Source organism: Mus musculus, chromosome 15 (genome assembly GCF_000001635.26).
Source record: "Mus musculus strain C57BL/6J chromosome 15, GRCm38.p6 C57BL/6J".
Lineage (NCBI taxonomy): Eukaryota > Metazoa > Chordata > Mammalia > Rodentia > Muridae > Mus > Mus musculus.
In genome coordinates this window covers 91,746,875-91,772,785 of record NC_000081.6, presented here as the reverse complement: position 1 = coordinate 91,772,785, position 25,911 = coordinate 91,746,875, and the positions used below count along the sequence as shown (strand labels likewise).

The 25,911-nt window shown below is 40.0% G+C and overlaps 1 protein-coding gene across 3 annotated transcripts in view; it reads right to left on the bottom strand.

Moving 5' to 3' along the window:
• The window catches only part of Lrrk2 (leucine-rich repeat kinase 2), a 143,334-nt gene that overhangs the window by 43,339 nt on the left and 74,084 nt on the right, over nucleotides 1-25,911 (bottom strand). For all 3 annotated transcript variants that reach the window (XR_875310.3, XM_006521277.4, NM_025730.3), the window contains exons 28-36: nucleotides 24,953-25,134; nucleotides 22,896-23,125; nucleotides 22,435-22,562; nucleotides 20,426-20,644; nucleotides 16,795-16,996; nucleotides 15,718-15,806; nucleotides 7,967-8,154; nucleotides 6,955-7,109; nucleotides 5,327-5,473 (exon numbers count right to left, since the gene is read on the bottom strand). Coding sequence is in view for 2 of the 3 variants with exons in the window: in XM_006521277.4 (XP_006521340.1) it covers nucleotides 5,327-5,473; nucleotides 6,955-7,109; nucleotides 7,967-8,154; nucleotides 15,718-15,806; nucleotides 16,795-16,996; nucleotides 20,426-20,644; nucleotides 22,435-22,562; nucleotides 22,896-23,125; nucleotides 24,953-25,134 (1,540 nt within the window). In the remaining variant the exon portion in view is untranslated. The remainder of the gene's footprint in view (nucleotides 1-5,326; nucleotides 5,474-6,954; nucleotides 7,110-7,966; nucleotides 8,155-15,717; nucleotides 15,807-16,794; nucleotides 16,997-20,425; nucleotides 20,645-22,434; nucleotides 22,563-22,895; nucleotides 23,126-24,952; nucleotides 25,135-25,911) is intronic.

Genomic DNA, 25,911 nt, shown 5'->3' with positions numbered 1-25,911 from the left:
AGAGTGGGAGAGAGAGGGAGAGAGAGGGAGAGAGAGAGAAGGAGAGAGGGAGAGACAGAAAGAGAGAGGGAAAGAGAGGAAGATAAAGAGAGGGAGAGGGAGAAAGAGAGGGAGAGAGGGAGAGGAGAGAGAGGGAGAGAGAGGAAGGAAGAGGGAGGGAGAGGGAGAGAGAGGGAGATAAAGAGAGGGAGAGGGAGAAAGAGAGGGAGAGAGAGAGGGAGAGGAGAGAGGGAGAGAGGGAGAGAGGGAGAGAGAGGAAGGAAGAGGGAGGGAGAGGGAGAGAGAGGGAGATAAAGAGAGGGAGAGGGAGAAAGAGAGAGAGGGGGAGAGAGAGGGAGAGAGAGAGAGGGAGAGAGAGGAAGGAAGAGGGAGGGAGAGATCCTGGTAAGACAGTGGGTTAGCTGCTACCTCTGTTTTACACAAAGGGAAGGAGAGAACTCCAGGTAAGACAGTGGGTTAGCACGGGTTAGCCGCTACCTCTCCTCTTGTTTTACACAAAGAAGAATCTGAATAAGGAAAAGCAGATTCTACCCAAAATAGGAAAAGAGGAGGAGCTTTCTTAACTTGTAAAAGGGCCCCTGGTGAGACAAGATAGAAATGCAGATGAAACCACAGGACCTGGAGAAGAATCGCCCACCCTGGGATCTGGCTCAGTTCTGATTGTCAAGTTAGAACATGGACGCAGGCTAAAGCCAAACACAAACTGGGAAGTTTTGGTATCTAATAACTTAGACATCATAAAAGTGTTGTCAGAAGATATCAAAGTGACTATATACTTATAAAGGGGCCAATTCATCAAGAATATGTAACGATTGTAAGTGTGACTGCACCCAAATTGAGGCTCCCAGTTTCACAAAGCAAACACTAATGAGTATAAAGGTATTGCACAAGTCCTGATACAATAATAGTGAGTGACCTCACCAGCCCCCTCTCCTCTTTAGATAGTTCACCCAAACAAAAAGGAAAGGGAAAACGACAAAGTTAAACTATCACAGCTCATATGCACTGAGCAGTCATCTGGAGAGTTTCCCTTCCAACACATAGGAGTGAGATTTGACTCAGCAGCAATAATTTTTAATAAATTTGAAAAAAGGAGAATAATTTCTTGCATCCCATCAGGAAATAGCAGGATAAGAGAAAGCAGTCGCAAGTAAAATCCTACTGTGTAAATACACGGAAATAAAATAAAGCACTTGGAATGAACAATAAAGACTTTCAATAACAGTAGTTATTACAGAGATGAGGAATGAAACGAAAAATGTCTGACATCAGATGAAAACGAATGTACATCAGCAGAGCACCTGGTGTACAAGGAATGCAATGAAGGTAACTGAGAGGGATGGCTACAGTAGTAAGCATTTGCAAAAGAAAGCAAGATGTCTCAAATGTCCTAAGGGGGCACTTCAAAGTCTCAGAAAAAAAAAAAAAAAAAAAACCAAGAACAAGCTAAAAACCCCACTTCGTTGGCAGCAATAAATAATAAAAATGGAGACAAATATGCAGGATCAAATAGTTAGTTCCCTGCACAGAATAAGCAGGGGTGACAAAAAATAAAGATAGATACTGTAAACCCAAGGAAAGGACTCACATTGCCAAAGCTGGGCATGAAGGAACCGCTGGAACAGGTGCCAGAGAAAGGAAGAAAAAGACTAATAAATTTAGAAAGGAAGGGGGGTGGTGCTAAAGGTAGATGACAGTGAAATGAGAGGATTGGAGGAAATCTTTTGAAGCAGACACCCTCAGAACTAGAAAAGAGAACACAGGGATGAGTTTCAGGGTCTACCAAAACTGAGTCCAGAGGCTCGTGACAGATGTCTAAGCAACAAGACGAACCAATAATTCAAAGTATCTCTGCAAAGGAAAGCTAATGAACAGACAGGTTCTGACCAATGCTCCCAAACACTTAACTCACGCTAACAGCTATGCTCCTCACACTGTCCCATAAAATAGGGGATTAACACAACCCAAACTCACACTAAAAAGCCAGCTTGATACTTCAAACAAAGGAACAAAACCCCAGGGGGCTGGCATAGAGCTCAATTGATAGAGTGTTTACCTTGCATGTGTAACATGAGGGCCTGGTAATCGCTAACACTATCAACAAGGACTGCGTGCTTGTAATTCCAGACTCAGGAAATGGACACAGGAAAGTAAGAAGTTCAGACCACCATTCTCAGTTACACACAACTTTGAAGTCAACCTGGGCTATACAAGAATCTTAAAGAGAGGGAAAGAAGAAGGAAGGAAGGAAGGGAGGGAGGAAGGAAGGAAGGAAGGAAGGAAGGAAGGAAGGAAGGAAGGAAGGAAGGAAGGAAGGAAACTACAGACCAATTTCCCTCATGAACATAGATGCTAAAATGCTTGGAAACTGAATTCAAGATGTATACAAACCATGTCCTGTAACTAAGCTGGCTTCTTAGCCAGGGATTTAAGAGTGGATCACTACACACAATTCAATAAATGCCAAACGGAACAATATTTAAGAACATAAATCATATGTAATCACCTCAATAAATACAGAACGGCTTGGCAAGTTTCAAAATTTCTCAGAATAAAAGCCCCAAATAAACCGACACTAGATGGGGCATATCTCAGTGTCACAAGGTGTGTATTTATGTCAACATGCCAATTTGAGAAAGAGTAAAAGCATTTCCTATAAAACCAGGAACAAGATAAGGGTGCCCACTCTTTCCATTTTTATTCAATATACTACTTAAATGCTTAGCTAGAATGATTAGAAAACATAATAAGATGAATATAAGAAAGAAAGAATTTAAAATATCCTATTTGCTCATTATAGGAGCGTGTGCTTAAAGGACCATAAAGTCACTGTAAGTTCTCATAACCTCTCATCATTTTCAGCAAATTTGTGGATTCAAAATCAATAAACCAGTAAATATTCTACACCAATAATAAACTTGATAAGAAAGAATTTAGGGGATGTTCACTACACAATTGTTTCCGAAATGAAAAAAAAAAAAAAAGATTCCTGGGAATAAAATTAACCAAGACTTCCATAATAAAATGTTTGAAACATTATAGAAAGAAATTGAAGAAGAGGAAAGTGAAGATCAGCTAGAAGGAAAAGAAATGAAGAAAGGGGGAACATCTATATATTTTTTTTCATGTACCTGAAAATGGTAAATGTATCCTACCTCAACAAATTTTAAAAGGACTGGAGAAGACATTAGAAAAAAGATATAAAGAGCTCATTATTGGTCATTACTGTCAATATTATGACAGCTACTGTGACCCAAAGCAGTCTAGTAATTCACTCTAAGTAACATTAAGATTTTCAACTTTTCACAAAGCTAAAAAAAAAAAATAATTTGTTCCCTGTACAAAATCCAATTCAAACTGGATCAAAGAACCTAATGTAAGATCTGAAACCCTAAATCTGTCAGAAGAAAGAGAAGGAAAACTCTTCGGGATACAGACAAAGACAAGGACATTCTGAAAAGGACTCTAATAGCACAGAAAGTAATATCAAGCATTGACAAGTAGGACCATATAAAATGTTAAAAGCTTTTTCAAATTGAATAAAAACAGTCAGGCAATGTAAGAAACAGCCTACTGATCATAAAAATCCTCTTAATCCACTCAGTAAATGGATTAATAAACAGAGTACACAGTTCTCAAAAGAAGAAAAAGAATGGCCAGGAAAGGTATAAAAATTTGCTCAACATCTAACTGAAGTTCCTTTGGGAGACTCCATCTTATCCCAGTGGAGATGAACGTCAGGAACACAGATGACACAACAGTGCTGTCAAGATGTGGGAGGGAGGAACCTCCATCCTTGCTGGTGAGAATGCAAACTGGGGCGGCCACATTGGAAATCAGCATGGGGCTTCCACAAAATGACTAAAAATAGAACTATCGAACAATCACATGGCAGCTGTGAAGCTGCCTGACGTCATCAGAGCCGCTGTCAACACTCCTGCACAGAACATCTACTGCTGCACTGTGCATGGTGGCTAAGATAGGAATCTAACCCAAGTGTCTACTAGGAAACCAATAGAGAAAATGTGACGTGTATTAGCACACACATACACACACACACACACACATATACATGCATACATACTTATACACACAAGAGACAGACACACACACAAATATACATGCATACATACACACAGAGACAGACAGACACTCATATATACAAGCATACATACATATATACATACATACACACAGTCACAGATAGGCACACATATGTACATCATACATACATACACACACAGAGAGACAGACACACACATGTATATATACATAATACATACATACACAGACAGACAGACAGACACACACATATATTTACATACATACATACTAGAGTTTTATTCAGTCTTAAGAAAAATAAAATTCTCTCATTTGCTGGGAAACAGAGAGTACTAAGATATGCTAAGCCAGATAGACTAGATTCAGACAGACAAATACCTTCAGTATATCCTTTAGAGAAAATGCATGGATGTAAATGGGGTCACATTGAAAGAAGAGGTTCAAAGGGAGGAAAAAGGAACAGGACAGAGTGGCATGGTGGGTGTAAAACACAGCAACAAAACCCCGCAGAGTTTCTCTCTTTTACAGAATCTAGATACATACATGCATACATACATATGTATATGTATATAGACCACACACACACACACACACAAACACATACCTGCACATGTGTGTTGCGAAAGCAGAAGGGAACTCTTGAAGAAGGCAGCAATGATGGGCAGAAGAGAGACAGATGAGGACGATAGGGGAGGAAGACATACGTGTGCGAAAATGTCAAGATGAAACCCATGACTTTTTCTACAGAGGATCCCATCTCTCTTAACACCACTTCAGGGAGATTCAATGCCCTCTTCTGGCCTCCGCAGGCACCAGGCTGGTAAGTGGTACACAGCCATACATACAGGCAAAACACCCATACAAATAAAATTTAAAAATTAGCCAGGTGTAGTTTCCACCTTTTGTCCCAGCACTGAAAAGTCAGAGACAGGTGGATCAATCTCTGTGAGTTCAAGGCCAGCCTGGTTTATATAGCAAGTTCTGGACCAGTCAGGTAAAGACCTTCTCTCCCACCACTGCCCAAAATTCTTTAATGTAATCACTGAAAAAACTTTCAAAATAAGACAAAGAACAAAAGTGCTCGCTAGCCTTACAACTGTCACAAAACTGGAGAAGAAAAACTGGAAATGTACTGGATTTGGGGAGGTAGATTTGTTTTGAATTCCTGGACTCTGTGTCTTCCTACAGCCTCCTAAGTAGCTGAGATCTCCATGTCTGTGGATCATGGGGAGTGCGGGGGATAACATATAATTAATTTCCTCACCTTTTCTACAAGACGGAACTGTGATTTTCAAGAAACTCTCAGGTCGATTGTCTAAGACTTCAGAGCCTACCAGACAGTATGCTTCTGGAGACCAATTCAAGTAGATGCCTTGCCGCCAATACATCCTGTTAGGGCGTAGTGCTCTCTCTGAAAGTTTAAATAGATCCATATGCATCCACTGATTACTAACTACTTCATTAACTAAAGGGGGGAAACTGCCACTTATACATTAAGTAAAAATAATATATATTTGTTTTGAGATGAGCATGCATTAACTTAATTTTGAGACCTTCTTCAAACGGATACAAAATATTTCCTTAATATTTCAATTGTACAAGTTAGTTACTTTGTATACTACCTCATATATAGTACAAACTCATGATACACAGTTTGACATGGTTAATATATAAATAATCATAAATAAGTTTTTAGTCTTTTTTTTAAAAAATCAATTCTCATATTAACACCATTCTTGAACTTTGAAGTGCATTTTAACTACCTTTTATATTCATTGATACCAAGAAAGACAAGCTATTTTTCAAAAACCAGTAACACTTGTGTCATCTTTTGTCCAACACTCCTCCCAAATATTTCCCTGTAGTGTTATAATGCTCCTTACTTTGAAAATAAAGCTTACCATATACACATAATTTCACCCTTTCTCTAAAGTCCCTGAGAGATGAGCAGAAGAGAGCGATCAGAGTTCTTCTCTTAAAAGGCCAAGGCCTGTTATATTTGCTGAGGAAAAGCCTCTAGTTATACATTGGTTATTTTCATATTATTCTTTGTTGATTTGTACATGTGTATGTATATGTATATGAGTGTGTTGGAGAGTGTATGTGTAAGAGAGTTTGTATGTATTTGCACACATGTGTAAGTATGTGTACTTGTGTGTATATGTGTATGTGTACATACATGTATATGTGAATACATGTGTGTATGTGTGTACATGTGTGTAAGTGTATGAGTGTGTGTATGTGTGTGTATATGTGAGTGTGTATGCATTTATGTATGTGTGTGAGTGTGTATGTGTGTGTGTTCATGTATGAGTGGTATATACTTATGTGTATGTATATGAATGTGTGTACATGTGTGTATGTGTATGTGTGTGTACATTTATGTATGTGTGTGAGTGTGTATGAGTGTGTACATGTATGAGCGGTATATACTTATGTATATGAATGTGTATACTTGTGTGTATGTGTGTGTACATGTATGTATATGTATGAGTGGCATGTACTTATGTGTATGTATGTGAGTGTATGTACTTGTGTGTAGGTGTGTGAGTATATGTACATATGGGTATATGTGTATGTTTGTGTGTATACATGTGTGACTGTGTAAGAAACTGTGTGTGTTGAATGCTTAGACCAATGGCTCCCACTATACCCCTCCCTTTAAAATGATTGCTTCCTGTTTCCCAAGTCTTGGGAAGTATAACGTCACAGCTGATGCAAATATATCTAATGTAAGAACTAAGACCTTTTCTTCCAGAAAATTGCAGAGGTTGGTGCATGCTCATGTGTTGCTCACGCTTGTCTTCCAAACAGGCTAACTCTGGGAAATGCCATGCTCCTCTTAGCATTTCTTTCAAGTTTGTCCCAATAGTAGCTTTAGGAAGTACATACCTCTGCCAGAAAGCATGAAGGGTGAGATTTCAAGTAATCGGTTAATCAATCTTGACCAAAATCCCATGGGAAAGTACGGCATTTCGTACAGCCGGATGATGATCTCAGAGTTCTCACAGTGGGGGAGCTCTATCACTGGCCTGTGGTCAGACAAGCTGCAAAGGACAGGTCCTGTCAGAAACCCACGATGGTGGCCTGAGCATGGCGGCCAATGAGCCTGGTGGTCCGAGCATGGCGGCCTCAGCATGGTACCTGGTGGCCTGAGCTTTTCACTGCCTCAATGCCAAGGAAATAACTACTCCAGACAATGGCATTTTAAAAATATTAATCTCTTGGCATATGATCTTCTACATCAAGAATTTGGAGGTCACTTCATCAACTCAAATATATGCACAGATGGAGTAGATGGATAAAAAAAATACAATAATGTGTACTAATACATTAAGACAATTAGTGCAAAGGCAGATATTAAGATTACGGAAAACTTGAATAAATACGTGTCCTAGAAACAACTACATATCTACACTTGGAATTGGCTGTATCCATTAAGTTAATTTGAACTATCGGCGCTTTAGAGCATTTCCCATTTACTTCCAAGGCAATATGAGAATTCTCTACAAAGTTAGAATATACTCCTCCCCCATGATGCCCTGTTCATTTAAACTCTCTTGGAAACTCACTTTCCCCCTTAAACTTCCATTATACAATATAAGTGCTAAATTGCCAAGTGAAGATGGATGCACACATGCACACACTGCTTTACCATTAATCTGTACCAAAAACAATGTGCATGTTAAGCCAAATAGCCACTATATGCATGAAATCATTTATCCTTTTAAATATTAATCAACTGCAACTTTTCTTTTAAAATATATGTCATGTGTTGCCAAAAAGCTTACCAAAGCTGAAAGTTAAACATTAGTGTATCTATTACAGAAAAAAAAAAGTTACTTTGTCAACCAAAATAATGTAATCTGGTGAATTTCTATTGGATTTTTAAGGTCTGTCTTACCTGCTTGGAACCAGAAGATATTCTTCCCCTATTGGCAATGCGATCTGAAATTTTTCTAATAGTTTAAAGTATTGCATCATATAGTTCTTCGGGAATCGCTTCTTCTTTGAAAGGAATTTTTCCACATCTCTCCGGGAAATGATGCCCTTAGGATGTTTCAGACAGCCGTCTACCTTCACTGTCAAGATCTGAAAGATTCCAACTCACGATCACTGTCTAGTTAGAACAGTCAGGCAAGATCAAATTTCTGCCGCAGCCAGATAGCCTGGGATCCCACTGGGATATCGAGTTTAGAAGCATTTGGAGAACTAAAGAGAATTCAGAATTCTTGGTCCCAATCCCAGCACTCATTCTATAGTCTCATCACAGGCATATTCCTATACATTCCTAGAAATTATTGTCTAAATAGTCACCTGACAGGTTGACCATATAGATTGACATTTCCTTGACAGGAGTCAACTTCTATCAATGGAAGAGAGGTAGTATGACCACTCCTGGTTACAGGCTTCCACTGACCGAACGTGAGTTAGTAAATCAGAAGAGAAGCAGGAGAACCTGCCCTCTAACATAACACCTGGGAGAATTCAACACCATTGAAGCACTGGATATTACTTTCCAGTTAAGAATATGAAGGTGGCTCCAAAGGACCTAAGTCCAAATTCAGGCTCTACCACTGGCTGTAGAATCTTAGGAAAGGTAGTTACTGTTTTTGTTGTTGTTGTAGTTGTTGTTGTTGCAGTGAACACACACATATTTTGTTAACAACTTTAAATATCAATGGCTTCAATTCTCCAATCAAAAGACACAGGCTGACTGAATGGGTCAAGAAACAACATCCACCTATCTGTTGCTAGAGATAGGCACTGCCTTAGAATAAAAGAATGGACAAACATACACCGTTCAAATGGGACCAGGAAACAATCAAGCATTGTCATCTTAATATCGGACAAAATAGACACCAAACTACAACCAATCAGAAGAGATAAAGAGAAACATTTCATTCTAATCAAGGAAATAGCTAGCCAAGAAGACATTACTGTTCTAAACATGCATACATAAAACTCTGGTGCATCAAATTGCATTCATTTTTAAAAATTGGTTTAAAGACACATATTAATATCAGTATAATCACAGTAGGTGAATTCTCCAACAGACAGGTCATCTTAACAGAAAATAAACAGAAAACACCAGAAGTAATAGACACCATAAAACAAATGGCCTTATCCTAAGTCTACAGAATATCCCACCCAAACACAAGAGAATAAACATTCTAGTAGCTGCACACGGAAGCATTTCTAAAATAGGTGACATCCTGGAACACAAAACAAATATTTACAAAGTTAAAAAATTGAAATAGCTTCTGGTATCTTACCATAATTCAGTAAAACTCAAAATTGACAGCAAACACATCTCTAGTAACTACACAGACTCATGAAGATTAGATAACTCATCAATGGGGCTGGAGAGATGGCTCAGCGGTTAAGAGCACTGACTGCTCTTCCAGAGGTCCTGAGTTCAATTCCCAGCAACCACATGGTGGCTCACAACCATCTGTAGTGGAATCTGATGCCCTCATCTGGTGTGTCTGAAGACAGCTACAAGTGTACGCATATACATAAAATAAGTAAATAAATCTCAAACAAATGATAACCCATCACTGAAAGACAAATGGATCAAAGAAGAAAACAAAAATTAAGAATTTGTCAAACTAAATGAAGATTAAAAACTAATACAACAACACCTATTAAACATATTGTGAGTAGTCTTACAAAGAAAATTTAGAGTTGTAAGTAGTTCATTTAAAAAAAAAATCAGAAAGTGCACAAATGACTTAATGGTATAACTCAAAACCTTTGAAAAATAAGAACAAACCAAATTCAAACCCAGTCGACATTATTAAATAATGAAAATCAAAGAAGAAATAAATGAAATAGAAAAAAAAAAGAAAAAATACAAAGAATCAACTAATCTAAGAGTTGGCTCTTTGAGAAGAAAAATAAGATTGACAGATTCTTGGCCCAACTGATCAAAAGAAAGAAAAAGAGGACCTAAATAAAAAGAATCAAAAACGAACTAGAAAACATTACAACAGTCGCCAAAGAAATTCAGAATATTGTAAGGGAATAGTTTCAAAACCTGTACTCCACTGATCTGGGAAATGTAAAAAGAAGTGGTTAAGTTTCCACATTACCACCAAAATTAAACCATGAAGAACTCAGCTACCTAAACAGATCCATAACAAATGGGGAGACTAAAAGGGAGATTTAAAAAAATAATAAAACCTTCCAATTTAAAAAAAAAATGTCTGGGGCCACATGTATTCACAGCAGAATTCTACCAGACTTTCAAAGGTCTACAGACAGTCCTTTGTAAACTCAAATAAATAAATAAATAAATAAATAAATAAATAAATAAATAAAAAAGAGAACAAGAAGAAGGAGAAGGTAGCCTTCTGAATCCCCTCTACAAAGCCAGCATCACTGTGATACCAAAGACATGGCCAAAGGGAAAACCATAGGCCATTATCCTGATATGCATCGCATGGACTCGGGAATGCTCAAAAATACTTGTAAGCCTTGAGAAGCCCTTCCTTTGAATTGGTGGTCAGTCTTCCCCAAGAAACCCATAAACATTATAGACTACTGCGGTTGTCCTTGGTTGCCCCAGAGAAGCAGAAGATAAGTTGTCGTTACGGAAAACACCACGTTCTACAGAGGCAAGGTCCAGAGACCTCTGACCTTGAACTGACTTGAAAGCCTTCTCACCGAGGACTGGTTTTCATGGTTCCAGAACACACTGTGCAATCTTCCAAAGGAGGAGCGAAACCAACAGTCCTATCCAGCTATGTTGCCTGTGAACTGTAACCAGGTGACGTAGCACAGTAATCTAAGAGGTGAAGTAGTAGCACACGCGGTGGTGGTAACCAATGGCTCTCTAATCGGACTTCTGATCTCTTCAACAAGATGGAAACGATGCCTGGCACTGCAAACCTATCCAGCTACTCAGGGCGGGTGAACTCATATTTCTTAAAGAAGAACCTACAACCGCCACTGTACTAAACCAGCATAATTTCTAACTACATTCTAATCCTTGGTCCTTACACCCACAGGAAGTATAATCCTCAACCCTCATCAAAGAAATTCTTTGCAAGATGGAAACCATTACAGAAGACCATAACCTACAGAAATGCAGATTTGTGAAGCCCCGTGGGGTAGGGGACCGTGCCACCAGACAGAACCCTGTATTGGTGAGGTAGCAATACAAGTTCAGAACCCCGATAAAACTCATAACTAAGAACGGCAGAAGTTTGAACTAGCTCCTGACCAGATGCCTGTCTTGGAGCACGTGACCAGGACACCCCACTAAGAGGGCTGTAACAACTTGTCAGGGAGCATAGAGCTTAGAGTTCTCCATGCTAGTGAGGTGTCTAGGGTCCTTGAGTATAGCTAATGAATATCCCTTCCTAGACAGGCCTCTTCTTTTTGCCTCCCCGAGTGGTGTGTGTGGTGTTCCCACATGACACCCCAAAGGTCAGGCAAAAAAAAAAACCACGCAAAGCCACAAAGCCCAGTCCCCATGGATACATTAAAAAACAAACTCTCCCAAGGAAGTCTCTTGGAACATTACAGAAGAGAGGGTGGGAAGATGGCAAAAGACAAAGGCTCATGGGAGTTTCTGATGAGACTGTGTCTTCTAGGCACATCAGAACTTTCTCCATAACTTCTCACCAGCATGAGTGCCCAAACATTAGCGTAACAAGGAGGACACCAATAGACATGGTGACGTGGATAGAGCAGAGCCCAGGAGACCTCCATCCTGCACAGAGAACTACAGGCACCTAAAGGATGCTGTGAGTGGGAGAGACAGGCTTAGCAAGGGAAGAGCTCACTAACTAGTTATCCAGTATCAAAAGGTCAGCAACATACACACAAGTAGCATTGTGCAGACTGAGCAAAGTTTATTTAGAAATGTGTGTGTATGCATTGATATATGCATGCATGCAGCAATATTTTTTAAAGATCATGGATTTGGGAGAGGGTAAGGAGGGGTATATGAAAGGGTTTGGAGGGGCTACAGGGACTGGGGAAATTGTATAATTATATCATATTTTCAAAAGTAAAAGAAGTAATTAAAAAAGGAAATAGTAGAAATAAACACTTAGCATTTTCAGTTTCCAATTTATCTTAATATTATCTCAATTTTACCGCCTTTAAAGGGCCTATAATTTCTTTTATCTACCAACTCGGATGCTTAAATTATAGCCCTTCTCAAACAAATAATAGGCGATATCTCTGACATATTTTACCAAGAATAACTCACCTCTCCACCTGATTGGTCACATAGGTCTCTTTAATAGCTCTTTATTGCATAGCTGAATGGGTTTTGCAAACATATCCCTTGGGGCACAGCGTGTGTGTTTATTAGACCTTCTTCTCCATGACCACAATGATGTGAAGTCATTCCTGCAGGGAGTTGGTCTGGTGCAGCTATGTATTTAAATGCTAAATACTGGCACCCAAGATCTGATTGCCCCTAGGAGGAGACCCTCCCCGACAGCAGCTTTTGATGTGTATACCTTGCTCTCCCCAACCTCCCAAGTTATTCGTGATTGGTTAATAAAGATGCCTCTGCCTGGGCTAGGCAGAAGAGAGGGAAGCTGAGGGAAGGTTCCTGGGCTTGGGGTCTCAGAAAGGATCATGAAGGAGCAGGGAGGAAAGGGGAGGGACCCCTATGTGGTAGCATGGGTCATGAGTGCATAGCCATGAGGCTGGCCTGCCGGAACTGGAGCAGTCAAATGGAACGGATGCAGGATGCACGTGTTCATGGGAATTATGTCAGGGACATACACAAAATAGCACAGAGGGCTGATCTCTGCCCAGCTTTAGTGCTTTAAGGGTTATTACAAACCTAAACGTCTCTGTGTCTTTTATTTGGGAACTAAATGGTCTGAAGTGGACTAGATACCCCTGTTAGATATTTGAAGACAACAAGGGGGTGTAACAAACCCCACCCAGAATAATAATCACAACAATTCCTGCCCTTGCCTCAGTGACTCGTGGAGGTGAATACCCCTATATATTTTTGCAGATGAGTATCAGACAAACTTGCTCTTATTTTTACATGGCTATTTATGGTGTTATTCCCTTTATTTCAATGTATCAATACAAACAAAAGCGATAGCTGTCACTTCTTTGGTAACAAGAAACTTAAATTACCATTTTTACTGAAAATTTAAATCTTCCAAACTCCATATTTGGTATGCTTTTTTTTTCAAACCTCTTGGATTGTCTTGAAGTTATTTTTAAATTAAAAAAAAAATGTATGCCTTAAATTATCAGACAGGTCAAATCAATATTAGATATAAGGCTATCATTTATCTTTTGCTTATATTAAATTGGGGAAACAACATGAGAGAAAAGTATCTTCGAATTGTTTAAAGTCTTGATTCCATTTTTCACTTAAAAACCAGTCACCATGACTCACACCTACAGTCCCAGCACTTGGAAAGCTAAGGCATGGCTATTGCTGTGGGTTCAAATCCAGGCTGGGTTACCAGTGAGTTCTCGACCAACCTGAGCTACATAGTTAGTTCTCTAGGCTAGCCTGCACTACAGAGTGAGACCCTATCTCCCTGATCCCAAATTCAATTAAACTGGCATCCTAGAACTATACTTAAGCTAACAAAAATTCCCCGGCGTTTCACAGTAATGACTCCATCGAATCTTCAGACACTTTTCTGTGGTCATGGTAAGAGCCTTCTTTGGTTTGGTTTGGGTGAGTTGTGTCTGCCGAAACGGAGTTTTTGTTTTTACTTTTTGTCATGGGGTGTTTTGTTTGTTTGTTTTTGGCTTTTGCTTTTACTGTTGTTTAAGAGGAAAACTTATGTGAACCCATTCCTTCCTCTGTAAGACAAGCCTACCTTCTAATCACATTATATATGTGTGTTAAGTAAATAGAAAGTTATCACTTTGGGGGCAACATTATCCTTCTCTTATTTATATAGAGTTTCTGTCTGCCATGGTGCTGGACTTACAAAGCAAAACCCACAGGGTGAGTGGGACACTCTCCTGGATAATGCATTCATCCACATATACTTTCTATTTGACTCCATATTTGACATGTTTCCTTTCATACCTCTTGAATTGTTTTGAAGTTATTTTTAAATTCCAAAAAAAAAGAAAGAAAGAAAGAAAGAAAGAAAGGAAGGAAGGAAGGAAGGAAGGAAGGAAGGAAGAAAGAAAGAAAGAAAGAAAGAAAGAAAGAAAGAAAGAAAGAAAGAAAGAAAGGAAGAAAATTGTATGCCTTAAATTATCCTTAAATTACAGGTCAAATCAGTGCTAGATATAAGGCTACCATTTATCTCTCACTAACTTTAAGTTAGGGAAACAACATGAAAGAAAATATAATTGTCCTTATTTAAGAGAAGGCACAGAAGTTTAAAACAAGAGAAAACTGATCATGCATAGAAGAGATGTCCTCAATCCAGAGACTGTGCCCCTAAGACAGGGCACCATTTCATACACAGTCAACTCATGCCATCTGCTGCACTTGGACAGAAATGTGGAAACCAATTTAAGTATATCTACCATTAAAACAGACACATTGCAATAAATGTCAATTACACTGATGTTGAAATGTTCTCTCCAGTGCCCGGGTATAGGATTTAGCCTCAACTGAGTTTCCTCTTCAAAATCAGTTCCCTTTTATCTTTAAATAGATTTAAGCAGTACTATTCAAGATTACTTAGAGAAATTCAATTAGCATTGTGGTTTAAATGGGAGAGACCTAGCCAATATGAAAAGAGATAATCATGTTAGAGACTTGGGGAGCCATGTGTAAAGCTGCAAATTATGTTCATAAATGAAATAATGGCCAATGAATGTAAGAGCTAGAGGCCTCGTCCCTGAATTCTTCTGAACTATGGATGAGTGAAACACAGTGGTCCTTAGCTGTGGCGGCCCTGTATGACCCTACACTATCTTGAAATGTCCAGACAGAATTTTACTTGCCAACGCTGAGATGGTACAGCTATAGTCTAGAAAGTAGGTTGACAATATGATGCTATCAACCCTACCGAAAAGACCCACTACAATTTTTTTTTTTTGGTATTTGTTCTACATAAACTCATTGCTAATGTACTATTATTGGGAGTTATTTTCTGTGTTAAACATGAACAGAAAACACAATAATCACCAACATAGCTTTCAAAAGTATAAATAGCTGGAGCCCAAAAAAGTGTCTTCTATAGTCTTTAAATTATTTTGTTTTGTATTGATCACAGGGATGCATGTGTTCCAGGCTGGTCGGTAACTCTACATAGCTGAAAATGACCCAGAACATCTGTCTGTCCTTCTGCCTTCAGCCTCCAAGTACTGACTACCGAGCACACACTACCATGCCTGGCTTTCCTGCCTTAAATAGATTTCATAGCCTCACTAGCCCAGTTCATTCATAACATATTTACACTAAAGATTTCATAATGTTTTTGTTTGTTTAATGAAGCCAGCAACCTAACTTACCACTGAGGTTTAGATATTTGCCCATGACTTGAAAACAAAGGCTTGTGAACTTTCAGATCCATGTCTGTTCCAGGAATCTCTCCCAGCCAGTCTTCCCTGTCAAGTGGTTCTTTATATTCACAGTAGTCCCAGCCTTCTCTGATCAAAAACACTAACATGCTAAATTCTTTGGGTAACCCCTACTCTGCTCTTCAACTGTTGCCTCTAGTTCCCCAAAGATAAAACACCAACCTGTGCCATGACTTTACAAAGCCACTTGGGTTCCACAAAGTACAGGTCACTTAGCTGCAGGGCAGGGTCTTGAAAATGCAGAAGAACTCCTGCAGTGGAGAGTCATCAAGCAGTGAGAAGTGGGATGTGGAATAACACAAAGCCCCAGAGACTCCAGTGTAGCTGGTTACACCGAGGATCTCACAGAGAAGGACCCTGGAGACCCTGACCTTGCTGTCCTCAGCTCTCAAGCCCCAACAGCATAGAGGGAAGTATTTCCAGGCTATACCACTTGTTCATATCTTTGTCCATATTATTTCATAAGTATATTTGAAATACCAGCATGCATTGAAAAGTATACATTAATAAATGCAAATTCACAATATTCTCTTGAACCTTCTACATGCATAGTATGGATATATTAATTTGCATATAGATAAGAACCGGTACATATCTCACCATATCTGATTTAAGGATCATGAAGAAAGGGACTCCTGAAGGTATTTTCCATTCAACAGAATACATGGATCAAAACAGTTTCCTAGCCTTTTACTCTGGGACTACAATCAACTGACAGGTTCCACAAGCTTTAGACATGGCATGGGGGTGCAGTGTGCTGAGACGGTTCACTGTGATCAAAGACTAAGCAACAGAGAGAGCTTACACTACACTTTCTGCTGCCTAAAGTGGCCCCAGGGTACCACACCAGTGATAATGCTTATATAAAAGCAACATTCACACAAACATGAGTTAATGTAAAAGGATGTTGTTACATTGTTGCATTGTGAGTCGGGTGCCTCATCATAGCAAATCTGGGTCCCAGAACCCATATGTCTTCCTTCATTCCCACATAAGGATTCTTTCTTACTTTGTCCTTAGAACATTTCTAAGTATACATTTTTTTTTAGATACGGTATATGATTCAATATTCATATACATGGTGGCGTTTCCAATAGAAAAGATCCATCATTGACCTGCTTAAGAATTTTATTGACGTTCTCTTAAATTTTGAATACGGATTACACACAAGGTTCAGATATCTCTTCAAACTGTCATGGCGGGACACTGGAGACCAGAACCCAGGGTGAGCATACGAACCCGACTCATTTAGGAAGTGAACGGCGTGTGGGAGCTCGTTCTCATCCAGCTGCAGCTGATGTTCGTTCACGAGCTGTAACAGGTGTTTCCGGTTAATCACAGGAAACTCAGTCGGCACAGCTTTCCGCTCTGATAAAATGATTTTCTCCAGTTCTACGTAGCAATCTGGAATTAGCTGCCCAACCACAGGCTGATCTCGGATCTATGAAATTACAAATGACAAGGTGTTAAAAAAAAACTATTTAAATCACAGATAGGTTATATGGTAAATTCAGCCAAAACAGTTTTTATGCGGTGCACATGGTTTGCTTTTTTTTTTTTTAATAAAATTTAAATATGATACATGATGTGAAACCTATCTAAATGGTAGTGAACAGAAGATGAAATTAAAGTAAGAAATTTATGGACATAGAGTCAATTTGGAGGGGAAAATCTGTGAATAAAATAGCATGGAAATAATTATCTAGTAATACAAAAATTCTATTTCAGAAATAAAGGCAAATAACTAACCAAGAATGAATGATCTCATTTTGTAATACACTGAGTTAATATGCAAAGCACCGGGGTGGGGGTAAGATATAAGTCTATTATGAAAGCTTGGGATATTTCTTTCTGAGATAAAAATATAACCACAAGTATTGGACTACCGAACTGTAGACATCAAGAGTTAGAACTGGAAACACAACATCTCCTCACCAAGTTGTTTTTTCATGGAATTTGAAACTCTGGAAAATGCGATTTATTTAGCTGCTGACGATCCCAACCTGACAAAAAGCCCACTGTCTGCAGCAGTCGATGAGAGACAGAGAGCGATATTTTTCAGTGAGGGTCTTGAGATAATAGTTTCTATAACAGATATCTTTTTTAGGCTTTTTTTCCTCACATGAAAAGTCTAGTTTTAGAGAGAAATGCAACTCTTGATTCTAGCTGCATATGTATCAAAAGATGGCCTAGTTGGCTATCACTGGAAAGAGAGGCCCATTGGACTTGCAAACTTTATATGCCCCAGTACAGGGGAACGCCAGGGCCAAAAAGTGGGGGTGGGTGGGTAGGGGAGTGGGGGGGAGGGTATGGGGGACTTTTGGTATAGCATTGGAAATGTAAATGAGGACAATACCTAATTATATATATATATAAAAGAAAGAAAGAATAAGAAGAAAAAGATAGCAGCCAAATAACTAACTCAGACCACCACCAGGGGGCAACCGACCTCCATTAGTTCCACCCATCAGAATTTCTACTTGAATTCTTAGGCTCTAAAACCTGTCTTTCCGTGACACATAAACACAAAACTGTCTCTCTCTCTCTCTCCTCCCTAATTGCACCAAGAACTTTGTTTCCAGCATCCAGAACTATTGCTTCCATATTTTTCGACAAACAGTCATTCAGGAATATATGACCCTTGTGCCAAAAAAAACAGTCTATAATCCTACTAACTATCATGCTTTTCGTCATTTCTCACAAATTAAGACGACATAAAACTTCAATTTCAAGATTATGTTTTAAGTTTAGGAAGGAAACTGACCTACAGAAACAAGTGAATGTCCCACAGGAAGCAAATCAAGCGGGGGGGGGGGGGGGGGGAGTACTGAAGGGCGGGTACCAGGCAGCAAAAAAGATGGCTGCTCAGGCAATGGGCTGGAGAGAATCGAAAGGGAAGCAGTTCAAACCGACTGCGTTGTTGACCTTTCTCCTTTCGCCTGGTAACGGACTCATTTCTGGGCCGATGTAAGGAAGAAAAGCAAAACCCCTTCTAAAGAGCATAGGTTTATGTTTATAAATACAAGGAAAGATTGGGAGAGAGTTAAGTTGGAAGGAAAAGACAAATGAGATGGGGCTGGGTGCTCTCTAATAGACTCAAAGCTGCTCCTTGAAGAAGGGTTGCAAGCGTCACCCAGAAACAAGGTCCCAGATAGGTGGGCTGACGCGCCTCTCTCAGAAAGAACCAGCGAAGCAAGCCAGCGCATGCTCAAACCAGCATGCCAGAATGAGGAAGCCGTTAGCACCACCCATTCCTTTTTAATAATACTGCCATTCTAGGAAGCATGTTTTTCTCCTCTGTATGGAGTTGCTTGAAAGGCTCTTATGTACATAGAAGGAATCTGGCCTTACTGATTGACAGGGATAATAACTTGCAGCTGTCTCAGCGGAGTTTGAACCTGGATTACTGACTGGGTCACCTCCCTACAGCAGCAACAGCCCACACCACAGACCCAAGCATCTCTCTTACAGGCTTGCTTCAACCAAATTCAGGCTTTTACAAAACAAATTCGCCTTCTGAAATGGACTTTTAAATACCAGCCCCTGGGGCACTACAGAGACAAACCCATCCACAGATGGCCCATTTCTGAGACGACCAGAATCTGTGAGAGTGTGACAGAGCTGAGCTGACAGGGCAGGGCGCTGCAGTGCACAGCGGGAGTTTATCATTCAACATCCAAATTGGAGCTGTTCTGAGAGTGCGCGCCTGTGGCCCAGTAAGTAATTTCTCTGGGATATGCAAACCTAACAGGGCTCTGGTTACATCCTGATATCTCCAGAGCCAACAGAGAGACAATCATTGTGTTTGCCATGCTGAAGTACCCAGAGCGTTCTCTAGAAATCTCAACCGTATTCCCTTCCTGTGAACTCTAGAAAGGAGCACTCTTCCTAGTGACCCATGTATTAATATTTTCCTAAACATGGGGTTTATCAAAGAGATTGTCAGGAATTTAAAACACAAGTCTCGGGATGAAACTTAGCTTATACGAATTCGGTAATTATTTATAGATTGCTGAAAACCAACCAGTAGGCTTGGCAACTGGCAACGTTAAAAGGCAAAAGTTGGAATGGAAAAAAAATTGAAACCATCTGAACTAAAGTTATAAAGGAATCACATAGACTGATCGAGATACAAACAGGACAGGAACTCTCAAAGGAAGCGCCTAGAGTGGTCAGTGGTTCTCAACCTGTGGGTCGTGACCCCTATAGGGGCGGGAAGGGAGGCAAGTCAAACGATCCTTTCACGTGAGCCCTCCAAAATAACACTTTCACAGTGGTCACCTCGGATGATTGGAAGACACAGATATTTACATTATGATTCATAAAGGTATTTATGAATTCATAAAGGTATTTCACAACTATAGTTATGAAGTAGCATCAAAAATAATTTTATGATTGAGCGTCGCAACACGAGGAACTGTGTTAAAGAAAGGATTGTAGTGTTAGGAAGGTGGGAACTTCTGTGCTAGATAGGACCGAGTGTCGCAGAGGACAGGAGGCCCAGACACCACCTTCTCTTTTAGCCTCTGGATGGAACCCCTGGAGAGGAAGATTTTCTCGGTGTCCTGGCAATTCCTCTCCTTCTTCTCAGGATCCTCTAGTTATTTTTATTCCCACTTCTATGAATTATAAATGAAGTGCGGCATAAATAAATAATTTTTAAATGAAAGTACTTTTATCGTTTTGAGCTATGAAAAAAAAAACCCTACAATTTCCAGATAATTGCTCTCTCCTCAAGGTTTCTGACATTTCTAAGCAGAGGCATAATATGACAAAAAGAGAAAGGCTTACTTAACTAGCAGCCTGCAAGAGGCACACACTCGCCCACCTTGACCATCTAGTAGCCTGCAGGGGGCGCCCATCCTCCCACCTTGAAATTAAGGCTCTCATTTATGATGGTTTTCCGAAGCTTTGCCAGCGCATCTGACTCCTCGGTGGCATTCACAAAGTGGTAGTCCCGGATGGTGGGGAATCCTCGCTTATTTAGGAGTTCCTTCGTGATTTTGCTTATGCACGCTTTCCGCTGCTTCTCATCAGAAACATCCAAATGTGTGCCCACCAGAATCACCGGGGAAGAAGAGGCACGAGCCTAAGGGAACAGAGACAAGACACTTCCTGTTTCCGGGGAGGAAAAACCTTCCTGGTTACATTTATGCTGAAATCTGCTATGTAGGATGCTACGTGCTGCAGCAATGACAGACTCAAGGACTTCAGAGTCACATAATAACAGCTGTCTTTCCTTGCTGCTAGTGTGTGAATCTTGAAATGCAACCGTGTGACACAGCAGCGTCTTGAGAGCTATATGAGAGGCTCAACTCCCAAGGACAGAGCCCAAAGAACACGTTTGAAGGTCCTCACAGGAACCGGGATGTTAGGTCCCCTCCCTGTTCCTTTGCCATAGAGCATGAGAACTCTTGCCCTTCCACCTCCCGCCATGAAATGGCATATCAAGAATGGCCTCACAGATTCCAGCCCCAAGGTGCTAGACTTCCCTCCCTTCGGAAATGTATGAGAGAAATCTCTGTAATTTGTAAACCACTCCAGCTTGGGTGGGCTGTTACAGCCGCAACTGAGATTACTCCCTTAAACCTAAATAAATATGATAATCACAAAACAATTTAAAAATTATTATTATTATGCCCTTAATAGTCCAACTCTTACCACTTCCAGAATCCCACATAACCACCATAGTATAGCATTCCTTTTATTTTAATGTTTGCTCAGAGCAAGTTGTTTGCAAGCTGCACTTCTAAATAAAGCGAACATTCAGGAAACTTCAAGCTACATCAGAAGCAGTGCAAACTGCTTCCATTTCTTTCTTTAGCTGAGAATTTTATGCCCTGAATTCACTTTAAAGTCATGAAATTTGGAGAATGGAAGACAAAACCCACAGAAGCAAGCCGAATTGCCACCGTACTATTTGGCTAAGTTTCTGTGTGAACTATAATAATGTCAAGAAAACACGGGCTTAAGGAAGATCCAAATTACCAGATAACAGCCCAGGAGCTACCAAATCCTGTGCCCAGATGTCATCCTTGGTGCAAGCTCTCCTGAGAAGTTTACTCCCAGAACTGTTCCCTGGGGCAACAGACAGCAATCACAGGGACTCTTGTCACAGTCTCCATTCAAAAGGTCATATTGAAAGGAAGAGCTGTCACCAGTGCAGCAGGTAGACATTCAAGAAATAATAAAACAGAGAGACCAAAGATAGGAGACACACAGTCTGGGGCTGTTCAAGAGGCAGGATCTGAGCGCTTCCCACTAAAAGGTCACTGAAAATATACTGGACATGTGCAGAGTATGTGTGATATTAATTCCGTTTTAAGTTGGGGGAGTTGGTATGTCGGTTAACAAAATAGCATGATTAGAATCAGTTGTGCTTTCAGATTTTACACCGTAACAGGATTTCAGAGCCTAGTGACATGTAACTGTGTGGGATTCCCTCTTCCATATCATTTCTCAAACTCTGAATGCTTCTAATGTAGAAATAAAGAAAGAGAGAGAGGGAGAAGGGGAGAAGGGAAGGGAGAGGGAGAGGAAGGGAGGGAAGAAGGGAGGGAGAGAGAGAACATTTAAAACAATTGAAGGAACTGTTTTTGTTTTGTTTTGTTTTGTTTTCAGATATATCATGTTATAAAGACATTTTTAAAAAATAACAGAATGTAACTGGGCATGGGAGGACACATCTTTAAACTCAACACTCAAAAATTAGAGGCAGGCAAATCTTTGTCCATCTAAGGCCTTCCTGATCATTCATAGAGAGTTTCAGGGCATCCAGGGACACATAAGTGAGCCTTAGCCTCAACAAAACCCCAGAAGCATAGCATACAGTAGTGAGCAATGATCACACTCTAGTCCCACGTGATCAGAAGAAATCACCTTGATATTGAAGAGCCAGGGCTTCATGGCGTCCACCTCTGCCTGCCCCTTGCTGAGATCATAGACAGCCAGGTAGAGGGCTCTCTGGGTCATGAAGTGGGGGTGAGTGCTGTAGAATTCCTCACGACCTAGAAGGAGATATCAGAGGTTTGAGTCTTTCCCATAGTAGGTAGGACTCGTTACGAAATAATGAGGGGGCACAGCAAATCCTTTGGAGGAGGGCAAACAACAGACATCATTCCCATGACAGCTTTGAGAACCACGATTAGCTGCCAACCAAGCAATTTAGACCTCTCTGCTGGGGGCTGGCATTGCTCTCTGTGGAGTGTCCATTCTGGTGACAAGGGCAAAATGGGCTTGGGATAATCTTATAGGATCCACCAGTTCTTTTTCTACTGGATCAGGAAACTGGGTTTTAAAATTTCTATTCAAGACGAAAGCTAAAACAGCATCTTGAGTACCTGCAAAATCCCACACGTTTAGAACCAGGTCCTTTCTCCTTTTGCCCCGTATTTGGATGGACCAGTCTCGCACGTCTATGCCGACTGTGGCACCCTGCATGCCAAGTTCTGGTTTCTTCATTTTCATGAGTTGTTGCAGTAAAGTGGTCTTACCGCTCCCCGTATTTCCCACAATCATGAGCTTCATTCGGTTGTAGGGTACAGCCTTTTTCAGACGTTGTTGTAGAAACCTGGATAAAGAGAAGCCACATAGCAGCCTACCGAGGCATGTGCCAGGCCTAAGTTGTTCCACAGAGAGTGTGTAAACTCAAGCATGTGAAACTGTAACCAGAACCAACAACACACATGCCTTCTATTCTATTAGTAGTTTCACAGTAGTCAATGATATTTTTTAGCACTGACAATGATGTATGGCATGCTATATCATCACCAGTTATAATCAAAATCCCCAAATCTGTTTGCAATATCTATTAAGATGCAATGTGTACATAGATACATATACACGTGTAAATGTGGGAGGATATTTAAACAGTACAAGGAAAAGCTTAACCATTATAAAGTTTAAACTTTACAGTAGCACAGAATCAAATAAGTGTATAAATCAAAGCCCATTTTAATGAAGGTTTGAAAATGAGGCAGCCTTGGTTGTGTTATATACACATATGTACACATACATACATATGTGTACATATGTGCATATATTGTAAGTATAGTACAAAATAGATATTTATATATGGCATTGTGATACAAAGAGTGTCATTAGTCCTGTATACAAGAACACAAGGTCATTATCTGTTCATTTGAACTATATAAGCTATTAAACTATCAAATAATTTTAACATTGCTATTCTCAGTAAACTTAATGTAAAATTAGCTGAAACTAAATCAATGTGCTAGATGGCTCCAGAAAAAACTCACTTAAAATTTAAAGGTACCAGTAGTTTTAAAAATATAACAGATATAGAAAATACATTCGAAACTGTGCTAGCTCTTGCCACATTTTAATATCTTTATTTTTGAGATTATAATATTAATTATATCATTTCCTCCTTCGTCTTCCAAACCTTCCCATAAACCCTTCTTTGTTCTCTTTCTAGTCCAGGGCCTCTTTTTATTTATTTTTTTATTTATTCTTTTTTACATTTTAAAAATTATCTTTAATCTTTTTTTTTTCCACAGGCTAGAAAAAAAATTATCCCCCTCCTGGTCCACTCTCCTACAGTTGCTCATCTCATTCCTCCTCCTCCATCTCTGTCTCCAACAGGATGTTCCCACTCCCCCCTCCTCACCCTGCCAGGTCTCCCCACTCCCCGAGGCCTCAAGTCTCTCCAGGGTTAGGTGCCTCTTCTCTCACTGAGGCCAGACCAGGCAGTCCTCCACTGCATATGTGCCGGTGGCCTTGGAACAGCTCGTGTATGTTGCTTGGTTGGTGCCATAGCCTCTTTTTAAATTAGAAACCAAACTGTGTCATAAGAGAACTTTAAGGAATAATGACTAATCGGTGCCAGCCACAGGCATCTGGACAGGTCCCCTGATGAGACGATCAAAAGGAAACATTAGGAATGGAGGATACTCAGTGGATAAGTGCTTGTTTCTGTGAGGATCTGAGCTCAGGAGCCCATAACCACTCAAAAGTCAGGCTAGATATGGCAATCCCGAGCTTCAGGAGACAGAGATAGGAGATCTCCTGGGAAACCTGGCTAGATACAGGCTCAGAAAGAGACCCTGACTCAGTCAGTGAGTGAAGCAGAATCAAAGGTTATTCGTGATCAAGCGCAAGGCAGGTTGGAGATAGACACCCAACATCACCTCTAGGTGACAAGGAAGCCCCTCACCTGTACCATAAGGAATCATAAAAGCCTTTGCAGGGGCTGCATCTAAACACACCCATTAAATGGGAAGCATGCCAACATGCGTGTTAATAGTCTCTTCAGTCAAACACGGGTGTTAATAGTCTATATGTTTTTCCTTAAAGTGTTTCTGTATGGTCATCAAAAACACAGCTGGGAAAGGCAAGGCGAATTCTACAGAGAACAAACAGAATCACGTCAGCTGACCTTATGATGTCTTTGGCCTTGCATCCTACGTGCTTAAAGTCAAAATTCAGATGCAGTCCGTCCAAGGGAAGATCCCATATCTTGCTCAACTTCCCCATTTCATTTGGGAAGGACCTCAGTTCCAAGTTGTAACTGACGTCGAGAGACGTCAGATTTTCAAGGCAGCCAATTTCTGGAGGAATCTTAATAAAACAGACAAGGATAAAAACCCATTGGTGAGAGGGAAACAGTGCGCACAGCTAGGGCACAAGACAAGAGTGAACAGGAAAGGCTCTGAGATCCTACCAGCATTCTGCACAGCCTTGACATAAAGTCAAGTGTTTTGCGAAGTCTTTCCATTAGTTTGCAATAGGCTTTAAAACAAGCAAAAGGTATATAAAGAGCTTACTCCCATCTGAGCTATTTATCACTTTATTATATTTTAAATTTTATTGGAATGTGTATGCATGTGTGTGTATTCATGCATGTGTGTGTGTGTGCCCATACACACGTATGTGTGGTACTAGTAAGAGCTGATTTTCTCCTTCAACCATGTGGGACGTGGAGAGGTCACTCAGGTTGTCAGACACAGCAACTAGCACCTAGTGAACTACCTAGCTGGTCCTATTTATAACCTTAAAAAGTAAAATCTCCCTTAACAATAAGCTCCATCATATACAATACTGAAAAGTAAGTCATTTGTATTTAACAAAATCTGTTTTTTCTGTTTCTATTCTGTCTTCTCACACTGCCTATGTTATTTAGTAAACCACAAAGATACAATCATTACAAATTACGAAATACGTACACTTTAGGTTCCAACCTAACCAAAGCATTTTCATTTTCTATTCTAATTATTTTCTTCAGTAGAATGTATAGCATCTTGTGTATGCTAGGTGTGTGCTATAATCCCAAGACTAAAAAGATTTTAAGCTGACTATAGTATACCTATAATACAAAACATTTATTTGCTAAAAAAA